At 32.5% G+C, this 9,987-nt stretch overlaps 6 protein-coding genes across 9 annotated transcripts; 3 read left to right on the plus strand and 3 right to left on the minus strand.

Moving 5' to 3' along the window:
* The first annotated feature begins 306 nt into the window (after window positions 1-306).
* Window positions 307-1,792, plus strand: LOC120777495 (thioredoxin-like protein 1). Its single transcript, XM_040108840.1, has 5 exons — window positions 307-492; window positions 701-857; window positions 924-1,037; window positions 1,097-1,380; window positions 1,451-1,792. Exons 1-5 carry the CDS (start codon window positions 398-400, stop codon window positions 1,662-1,664), a joined length of 864 nt encoding a protein of 287 aa, XP_039964774.1. The 5' UTR covers window positions 307-397; the 3' UTR covers window positions 1,665-1,792.
* Window positions 1,793-1,839: 47 nt separating this feature from the next.
* Window positions 1,840-3,748, minus strand: LOC120777494 (bifunctional coenzyme A synthase). Of its 2 annotated transcripts, XM_040108839.1 has the most exons (4): window positions 3,559-3,747; window positions 3,093-3,352; window positions 2,687-3,036; window positions 1,840-2,631 (listed from the first exon to the last, which is right to left on the minus strand). In XM_040108839.1, exons 2-4 carry the CDS (start codon window positions 3,325-3,327, stop codon window positions 1,948-1,950), a joined length of 1,269 nt encoding a protein of 422 aa, XP_039964773.1. In that variant the 5' UTR covers window positions 3,328-3,352; window positions 3,559-3,747; the 3' UTR covers window positions 1,840-1,947. The 2 variants fall into 2 exon arrangements, with proteins under 2 accessions (XP_039964773.1, XP_039964772.1); XM_040108838.1 differs by having other exon boundaries at window positions 3,093-3,748.
* Window positions 3,749-4,387: 639 nt separating this feature from the next.
* On the plus strand, window positions 4,388-5,404 carry LOC120778491 (probable Golgi SNAP receptor complex member 2). The gene is made up of 2 exons (XM_040110317.1): window positions 4,388-4,672; window positions 4,731-5,404. Exons 1-2 carry the CDS (start codon window positions 4,536-4,538, stop codon window positions 5,242-5,244), a joined length of 651 nt encoding a protein of 216 aa, XP_039966251.1. The 5' UTR covers window positions 4,388-4,535; the 3' UTR covers window positions 5,245-5,404.
* LOC120778490 (chromatin modification-related protein MEAF6) lies at window positions 5,180-6,380 on the minus strand. Of its 2 annotated transcripts, XM_040110315.1 has the most exons (5): window positions 6,147-6,380; window positions 5,865-6,078; window positions 5,664-5,798; window positions 5,445-5,605; window positions 5,180-5,381 (listed from the first exon to the last, which is right to left on the minus strand). In XM_040110315.1, the coding sequence occupies exons 1-4, from the start codon at window positions 6,291-6,293 to the stop codon at window positions 5,451-5,453; spliced, it is 651 nt and encodes a 216-aa protein (XP_039966249.1). In that variant the 5' UTR covers window positions 6,294-6,380; the 3' UTR covers window positions 5,180-5,381; window positions 5,445-5,450. The 2 variants fall into 2 exon arrangements, with proteins under 2 accessions (XP_039966249.1, XP_039966248.1); XM_040110314.1 differs by having other exon boundaries at window positions 5,180-5,605.
* A 362-nt stretch (window positions 6,381-6,742) lies between these two features.
* LOC120779150 (peroxisome biogenesis factor 2) lies at window positions 6,743-8,189 on the plus strand. The gene is made up of 4 exons (XM_040111367.1): window positions 6,743-6,909; window positions 6,968-7,045; window positions 7,110-7,541; window positions 7,618-8,189. The coding sequence occupies exons 1-4, from the start codon at window positions 6,862-6,864 to the stop codon at window positions 7,921-7,923; spliced, it is 864 nt and encodes a 287-aa protein (XP_039967301.1). The 5' UTR covers window positions 6,743-6,861; the 3' UTR covers window positions 7,924-8,189.
* Window positions 8,190-8,368: 179 nt separating this feature from the next.
* Window positions 8,369-9,947, minus strand: LOC120779151 (phosphatidylinositol transfer protein CSR1). Of its 2 annotated transcripts, XM_040111369.1 has the most exons (3): window positions 9,824-9,947; window positions 9,272-9,451; window positions 8,369-9,208 (listed from the first exon to the last, which is right to left on the minus strand). In XM_040111369.1, exons 2-3 carry the CDS (start codon window positions 9,428-9,430, stop codon window positions 8,693-8,695), a joined length of 675 nt encoding a protein of 224 aa, XP_039967303.1. In that variant the 5' UTR covers window positions 9,431-9,451; window positions 9,824-9,947; the 3' UTR covers window positions 8,369-8,692. The 2 variants fall into 2 exon arrangements, with proteins under 2 accessions (XP_039967303.1, XP_039967302.1); XM_040111368.1 differs by lacking the exon at window positions 9,824-9,947 and having other exon boundaries at window positions 9,272-9,784.
* Window positions 9,948-9,987: the final 40 nt, after the last annotated feature.

A 9,987-nucleotide genomic window follows, 5' to 3' on the forward strand; every position in this document is an offset into this window, starting at 1 on the left:
ATACATTAGTAGAATAAAAACCGAAACATTCTGGTATGCTTATGGTACTGACTGATACAAATACTCAAAATTTGAGTTTAGTGCAAAGAAAAATAATTGTGCAATTAACATAATTAATTTTTTTTGATAAAAAAAAATCTGAAAAACATTGTTAAATATAGTATTTAACACAAATATTTTTTTATTTTGTTGTTGTCTAACTAGTTTAAAATGCACGATATTTAATGTTGAATGTGTTATCTCCAGAAACCAGAAAAATGCAACCTTGCCAATGGGGGATTTTAGTGAACTGCCAGTCATCGTGATTGTCAGCATTTGTCAATTGGATCGGTAAAGAAATCCAAATAGGAATTTTATGTTGTAGAAATAATAATTTGCAAAAAATAAATAATTAAATATGAGTGTACGTGTAATTAATGATGATGCCCACTTTCAATCAGAGCTTAGTTCAGCCGGTATACGTCTTGTGGTCGTAGATTTTACTGCTAGTTGGTAAGGAACTGAGTTATGTGTGCATATACATTTAACATCATCATTTGATCCACCGAATTTGGGTCTACGTGTCGCTGGATGTACCAAGTTTTATATCCGGCAAACAATATCAATTCAGTAGTATTGTTCAAAATTATTTGTGCACTATTAATGCTGTTAGAAGAATATTGTAATGTATTTAAATATACATTTTTCCTAACCTTCGCAGGTGTGGACCATGTCAACGTATAGCACCACATTTCGAGATTCTTCCAACCAAATATCCAAAAGCAATTTTTCTCAAAGTTGACGTTGATAAATGTCAGGACACTGCAGCGAGCCAAGGTGTTTCAGCTATGCCCACATTTATATTTTACCGGAACAGGGTAATGATAATATCTCATTTGTATTGTATTATGTATTTTTAAATTGAATTTTTTTATGATACATAGACAAAAATAGATCGTGTCCAAGGTGCAGATATAATGGTATTAGAAAATAAGATTCAGGAGCACATCGGATCTAGTGGCGGAGACGAAGCTGGTGAGGACTACGGTCAAGGTCTTGTATGTACACTTAATTGCAAAAATTCAGAACATGTTTTAGAATATAATTTTCGTTTTAGATGGAGTTAAATACATTCATTTCGAAACAGGAATGTGAATGTTTGAACGAAGCTGATGACCATTGCTTAAATCATTGCCTTACATCGAATGGTGGTTATCTGCAATCGGATTGTGATGAGCAATTAATATTGTCAGTAACTTTCAATCAACTTGTGAAAATACACTCATTGAAGTTCAAAGCTCCACCACACTTAGGACCAAAAGAAATTAAACTGTTTATAAATCAACCAAGGACAATCGATTTTGACATGGCCGAGTCTATGACTAGTGTGCAAGATTTAACGTAAGCTGTTTCTTTATCTCGCGTACATGTTAATTGGTTAAAATTTACCATTGTTTATTTAATAATTTAGCTTGGATCCCAAGGAGCTTGAAAACGGCCAGCCAATCAATCTGCGTTACGTTAAATTTCAGAACGTTCAAAATATTCAAATTTACGTTCGTAACAATCAATCAGGGGGAGAAGTTACACAAATAGATTACATTGCATTCATAGGATCTCCTATTATGACAACAAAGATGACCGATTTTAAACGTGTCGCAGGAAAAAAAGGAGAAAGTCATTAAAAAATTCAATGAAAGGAAACGAAATACATATTTGTGGATTAAAGAGAAATATTTCCAACTAATTTCCTACTGTTTCTATTGTAACAAATATAATTCTGACTACATGCAGCATATTTATAGAATAATAATTGGGTGTATTCTTGTCGAAACATGCAAATCTCTCAACTCGATTCTATTTACAATCGGTTTCATCAACTATTTATTTACACATTCACCTTTATTTGACATTTCTTATATATGTTTATATTATTTACATTATTATTCAAAAATTTCAAGGTGTTAATCAAAGACGGCTGTTGTTGGAATATTCGTCAGTAGCCAATTTATTTAGTTTCCGCTTTTCTATATCATCCATTAGAATGGACCATGCCTTATCTGCTTGTTGTTGGGTGAACTCATCTGACCACTGCGAACTAAAAACAATGTGTGATTTGGATACTACCTCACTATTTTCCATTTGACTATCGACACGTTTTCGAGCTTCTTCTTCGCTTAAACCGTTGCGTTGAGTAATGCGCTGCACCGCAAGATCAGGTGTAACTATTGTTGACCATACTTCATGACATTCATTTTCCCAACCAGCTTTTAATAATATAGCTGCTTCTATTACTACAACATCGCATTTATGCTGATCGTGAACAGTGCGTATACGTTTTTTAACCTCTGTTAATAGTTCAGGCCAAACAATATTATTCAAAGTTTCTAATTGTTTAGGATCGTTGAAAACAATTTCACCAAGTCTTTTGCGATCTATTCGTCTATCTTTGTTCACAATATCTTTTCCAAAGTGATTAATTATTTTCTGATAGCAAACTTGATCTGGCTCGTATATTTGATGCGCAATCTTGTCGCAATCTAAAATTTGTGCACCCTTTTTAAGCAACCTATCGCACATAATACTTTTTCCAGATGCTATACCACCTGTTAAACCTATTATATATGGCTTATCGCAGATATTGGGACGCGGCTATATTTCAAAGAAGCAATTATTAACATTTTGGTAGAAATGATGGTTAATTTACCTCGGGTTGTTTCAGCCGAGTTCCCAATAAGTCAATACGTGTATTACTAGAACTCATTTTCTTTTCTTTTGGACCGCCACTTAAGTCTGTGGATTCAACAAGTCCTACGCAGTGTATTTCAAGAGGTCGCAAATTATTTTTGGTTCGTACCTCATTTACTTTATGACCACCCTTTAACGTTTCGGCGCTAACCACTATCATGTCCATATTAGGATCGCTTTTTGTTGGCCCAAAGGGATCATTAATTGGGACGATTTCATATTGTAAACTTGCATCAATTTCCGTGAGAAAATCCCGCATCTCAGCTATTCGAGATTCAACGGGCAAGATTAGTTCCGGAAGAATTTTAGCTATAAATAATATAAATCTATATATTGTATGTTATTGTTGTGAAAGAATGACTTACACTTGTTCATTTTACTTGTTGTTACTCCAACCACTAAACGGCGACAACAGCGTATTACAGCTTGGGTAAGGAATATCTTGTGCCCTACATGTATACGATCAAAGGTTCCACCCACTACTACAGTATCGTACATTTTATTAGGCTCGTTCACATTTTCTTGATCACAACTAATACTCATGTTTTCATCTTGTTGTAGGTAAATCGGTTGACTGGATATTTTAAAATGTTCGACCATGCGTTCACAGAGTTCTGGGTAATGACTATCAGAGAACAACATATCAACTGGCCTTATTTGCAGTGCATTGACTCCTTGATCTCTCAACGATCCCACCAAAATGCTCAAAGATATATTCTTACTGCACAATTGATTATGGTCGACATACAATTGAGATATCAAGTGCCCCCAAATAGGCAATGGCTGTGTTTTTTCCGCGGGGATATTTAAGTGAATATATATTTTACCTACATATTTCTCTATAGCACGCAATGATTTTCCCACTTGCTTTACATTGGACACAATTAAGAGCCCAGTAGAAGCCATTTTGCTATACTTGCCACAGTACGACCTTTACCGGAACAAATTAATAAATGTTAAATAAAATCAAGTTGCGCGACAAAAATGCACTTCGACCGACACTTTCATAACGATAAGAAAATCAGCTGATACCAACAATGACAACAGATCTAACCGTAAAATACTCGTATTATCACTACTATCGGTCGTAAAACAGGGTCTTGTTTCAAATTCTAATACTTTATTAGGCTGCGATCGAAAATTCTTTTCAATTTACTTTGCTGACAAAATAGTTTTTGCTTTATGTCAGTTTAAGAAATGTGTACTATTATATTTAAACCTCATGAGACATTTATTTTTCGTTATAACAACTAATAATTAAAAAGATAAAATGAATATAATTCAATCGCAATCGCAACTCATTAGAAAGAGAATTTACTTAAAAATCATGCAAATATTTTTTATTATTTTATACGTTTCACTAAATTTTTATACGTTAAATGAATAAATTAAGTTTATTTTATTTTTATTTACACGTTTACTGGCTATTTCAGTTTTATTATAGTTGTCTTCTCATCCTATAAGAATGACTCCACCGGAATTTATATGGTGCATTATAGTTTGTAATTTTTATGCACAGCTGTCATGGCTTAAACCGAAAAAGCAACTAAAATTACTTGACGCAACCTCTACTCCATCATTCTTGAACATAGGGCATGTTTTCGTTAGCCTGTCAAAAGTGCAACACTGGCAATAAATTGTACGTACATATCTACAAACAACAAAGGCAACACGTCATAATAAATAATTGCTTTACATAGGAAAGGGCGGCTTAAAAATTATATTTATCTAAAAAAATAGATCAAAGAAGCATTTTAGCTGTAAATTTTAGCTTTCTGTTAATATTAAGCAGTAGAGTAAAATAGAAAATGGAAACACTTTATCACCAAACAAATCGGATGATACAGGAGATCGAGCAGACTTTTCAGAAATTGGCACAAACAAGTGGACTAGACACAGCAGATGTCGAAAATGAGATCCAAATGAAAATCACTGCTGTAAATTCGTAAGTTTAAGATATAAATATCCATTGTTTGCTTAAATATTTACTTAATATTATCCAGAAATTGCGACCGACTTGATGTGTTACTTTACAAGGTACCGGCTTCCCAACGTCCAAGTGCTAAAATGCGTATCGACCAATTGAAATATGATACAAGACATTTACAGAGTTCGCTTCAACTTTACCGAGAAAAAAGGCAGCGTCGCCTTGTAGAACTCTCTGAACGTGAACAACTCTTAAGTCACCGGTTTTCTGCAAATAACACCGGAGCCACCGAAACTTGCCTTGATATAGATTATTCGTTGCAACATCATACTCAATTGAATAATGCTCATCAAGGAGTCGATGAAATGATTGCTTCTGGGGGAAACATACTTAGCAGTTTAATAAACCAACGTGAAACATTAAAAGGAGCACACCAACGGATACATGCGATTGGTAGTACACTCGGTCTATCCAACCATACTATGAAATTAATAGAACGACGCTTTGTTGAAGATAAATACATAATGTTAGGTGGCATGTGTGTGACACTGTTTATTATTGGTTTAGTAATTTATTTCATAGTATTTTGAGTGAATTATTATTTTTGACATTGTGTTTATCATTTTCATTACATATATAATATCTATATGTAATATATATATTCTAATATAAGTGGATTGGATGAATACCGTCTCACGTCTCAAATGTTGAGTTTGTATTATGGTAGCTGAATAAAATTGTGGATTATAATTTTTGACTTCTAAGTGTTTCGAAAAAATCGAGGTTTTACCCTGAATCATCGGTGCCTAATTTTTTTATTAATATGACCACTTTTTTTAGCGGATATGGTAGAATTGTTGGATAGTTTATTCTTGGAACTAGTGTTAGAACTGGGAGTATTAGGATCTTTCAAAACATCACGCTGCGGAGTAGGTGTTCCTGCCCGATCCACTAGAAATTAATAATTACTAGTAACTATAGTACATTTCAAAAGTAGCAAAGGACATACCAGGTTTGTCCTCTTTGCCAGCGGTTTTTATTGATGAAGAGCCATCATGTGCTGTTGTTGTATTTTGGTTCATAGTTATTTGATTATCACTGGAATCTTCATTAGTTATGGAATCTGATTCACTGGCACGTTCAGCTAATATGTTTTACAGTTAAAAAGATATTATATATAGTGTTAATAAGACACATTTGTCATACTTACGGTTACATATTGCCATAGATGTAATGCTTGATTTGGAAAAAAGACGCTCCGCTTCCTTGAATTTTCTATTGCGTTTGTCAGCTTTGGAATTTGTAGCTTTGTTTGATGTGAGATACCGTTCCCAGCCACGAATTATATTACCACAAAGTTGTGTATCTTCAAGATATGAACCTTCGAATGCATAAATTTGTCGTTCTAAATTTGCTAGTTGCTCCTAAAAAATAGATTTGTATTTTTTATGTCTGCAATTTTTACAACTTTTAAGTGTCATCATAGGATTACCGATGTCTCTGCCTTTTTCTTGATAAGATCGGCTAATTCTGCGCGTGTATCCAAGCTCGTGGACTTGTTATTTGAATTCGTTTTAGATGATTTTCGTTGTTTTGCAGCACTCACATCGTTGGTACTTTTGCTAGTTGGGGAACTCATTTTTATTTAACAATAAATTATGCATGAAACTAAAGTAGCTATGTTTTCGCACAAATTGTTTATAAATGAAATTTTTAGGTGTCAAACATGTATCAAAAACAAAGCACGTTGCCACATAGGTTATTTTGTACGATTATATGTAAATACCAATAATTTTTGTATTTATTTTTAGCTATCGCTATGTGCTCAAAGTAGTAATCTTCATACACATCGCTAATTTGATATCAAACCTAAAAGTAATTCATTTTTATATTGATTTTGAATATATTTTAGTTATTTTAGAACTTAAATTTAGTGTTATATTATATGAAATAAATAAGTTTGCATAGCCATTTGTTAAAAAAAAAGTTTATTCATTTTAAAGTAATCGTTTTGATTATTTATGTTTAATTTTAATTGTATGGCAGCATAACATCATTATTCTTCATTGATTTGTTTTGCTTATCGGTTTTGTTTTCACTACATTGTTTTACCCGTATTTTTTCGCATGTTTCAAAGGTGCAGAGTACAAGTTAAATTTTCAAAATAGTTTTAGATATAACTATTACACCTATAATTGTTTAATTTTATGATTGAAATGGTTGAAAGAAATGTGTACGTTCCAAGAGTAAATCAGGTATTATTTTAACAGCTAAAACTAGTTAAATATAATAAAATATATTTTATTTGTATAGATTGATGCCATTCATTTGAATAAAGATATTACACGATTAATACGCGATAATTTACTAGAAAATTTGCAAGCTATTTCAGTAAGTGGAATTACAATTTCAAATTATAACAATAAAAGTATCAAAAATGTGTATAATCTTGCAGCCCGCTTTGTTTGCGAAGATACAACCGGAATTAGACTTACTTGTTCAATCAGCAATTTGGTTCGGTTCAATTGGTAAACAAGGTTCAACATTTGGTCAACAATTGCTCGTTCTTTCCTATGATTCAGAACGTCTAACTTTATCCCGACTATGTCTACATTTTGCATTAACGATAATTCCAAACTATTTAAGAAATTTGGACGAACGTCGTTTAACTGTGCAATCTGAATGGTTACATAAAGCAATCGAATGGGGAGAAAATACAGCTCTTTTATGTTCTGTGTTAAATTTCTTCCGCTTTTTGAAGACCGGTCGCAAACCGACCATTGTCGACTTTTTACTTGGTCTAGATTATATAAGTTTGCGGCATAATCAAAGGCGCGATATAGGCTACAAATACCTCACGCGCGAATTATTGTGGGGTGGTTTCATGGTAATCAAATGCTTGTATAAATGATATTTATGTATGTATTGATTTGATTTATTTTTTGCAATATTTGCCTGTTTAGGAAATATTGGGGCTCCTGCTACCGGTAATTAATTTTAGAAAAATTATGCGGCTTTTAAACAATACTATTAAAAGTATGAATGTCAATACAAGGGAGGACAGGCGTATGGCTAATACTGAGGAAAAAGTCATACTGAAATCGAATACTCTTTGCACTTATTGTGAAGAAAGACCAACCATACCACATCACATGAGTTGCGGTCACATCTACTGTTATTATTGTTTGGCAGCCAATATTGCTACTGATGCTAGTTTCAGCTGCACGAAATGTGGTACAAGTACTACGAATGAAATTCATGTGCTGTAGCCAAATTTATTTTTAATTGATTGAAATGAAAAAAGTAATTAAATGAACATATTTCTCATATTAGACAAAATATCTGTATAATTAGCTTTTATATACGATTATGGCGATGGAAAAAATATCTTTAAATTTAAACTACTTGGAGCTTGTTGCGACATTTTTGACGTCTCCAAAAAGAGATAATTATACCTTAGCTCATTGTTTTACATCGGGTATTGAATTTATTCGTGTACATTTATAAATAAATTTTAAATATTTTCAAAAAATTAGTTTACTAAGGGTAACTTCCATTATTAGTAGATTCTATTATTATCAGATAAGGCCTTTGATTTTACCACTCCTTTTAAATTCCCTTTCAAGATGTCAATGTTGCGGTACATATTTTACACTTACATAATTACACGCAATCTACAGTTTATCTTGATAGGTGGTATTAAATAAGTATATATAATTTATAACATTCATAACCATTGTTTATTTATTAATTATTTGACAGTTGAATGTTCATAAACATAACAGTTGATAGTTGTTGCACCTACATTATATGTATGTATGTATGTATATACATATGGGGTTTCTATTTCTAACTGCACAAATACTATAAATCATTGGGAATATTTAACTTCTAAGGTTTACATATACAATTACACTGGAATAATGTTTTAATGTGGTTTAAAATTTGTATGTTTGTTTCATAATACATAAATCGTTTTGGAGGTACTTTCATTATGTCCGTATGTGGATGTTACCTTTTTGCCAACTGTAATCTGGATTACATATCAGTGGGTAAGATGTCTGGTATTAAATGTTTGCACAAATCAATCTCATTATCCACAAAAACTACTTTTTTTGCTGTATTTTCATCAAGCCATTGTCTTATAACTGGCCATATGGTAGAAAATATACCAGGTGCGTTTATAATCAAACATACACCTAAACGCTCAGGGTAATGTTTGCTTAGCAGCCATATCAAATTTTTCACCAACTGATAATCCATACATGCAGTACTGAACCCGGATAGATCGAAAACAATGCATAAACTATCTACGACTTCCTCAAAGCATTTTTTACATGCTTCTTCCAAGCAGTATACTATGAACTTGGTCAATTCGTCAATGTCACGGTCGTTTGAGTTGTGATTTTTTGCGGGTATATAAATGACGGGACGACCAATACAGTCACGGTGGCGTAAAACTCGCGCTTTATTTCCATGTATTTTTATAGCATCTGAATCCCCTAGCGTGCTTACTCCATATTGGTCACGCCATTTGTTTGTTTTTAAAATAGCCTGTTTAATTGTAATTCACTTTGCATCAATACACAATTTTATTGATTTGGTTCAAAAACTTACTTGAAAAGCGGAGTCTACATTTTTGAAAGCCCGTAAGTATCTCTTCAAAGAAAACTCGTTGTGATATTGCTTGGGATCTGCCTCAACTATTAATTTCATCCGATCTTTAAGATCTTGTAAATCATTTACATTGACATTGCTTGGTTCATCCTGCGACATGTTGAAACCCGATAATACCAACTAAGGTAATTTTGTATCAGATAAGAATAAAAAAATCAGTTAGGTTTATTCATACAATATGTCTTTATTTTAATTATTGCTGTTGCATCGCAGCAGCGGATAGTATTTTTTGCAATCAACGTTTAAAATAAATTAGGAGATTTCATGAATGAAGATATGAAGGTACGAAAGAGCGTTAAGGCTTTGTTTAGTAGACAAAAGGTTATTTCAGAATTTATGATCTTTTACAAAAAACGTGTAAGGTTGTGACATAATACAAGCGTCTCTGATACTCATTAATCCCTAATTAATCTTTTCAATTTGTTATTGCATTTTTTAGCTCTTTGAAAACGCGTTCTTTGTAAAATATCTTAAAGAAATTAATTTAAATACTTTGAAATAGTTGTATTCAGTGAATAATTTAAGGAGCTGGCAACTCTATGCTGTATGTAGGTTGCTAACAAAACCAACAACACGTTAAATATAGGCTTCATACATAGTTCTAAAACAAATTTTCGATAATATCCGCGTTGTGTGTGCTAAAAATAAAAAATAGT

The sequence above is a fragment of the Bactrocera tryoni genome, chromosome 5, assembly GCF_016617805.1.
Source record: "Bactrocera tryoni isolate S06 chromosome 5, CSIRO_BtryS06_freeze2, whole genome shotgun sequence".
In the NCBI taxonomy this organism is placed as follows: domain Eukaryota; kingdom Metazoa; phylum Arthropoda; class Insecta; order Diptera; family Tephritidae; genus Bactrocera; species Bactrocera tryoni.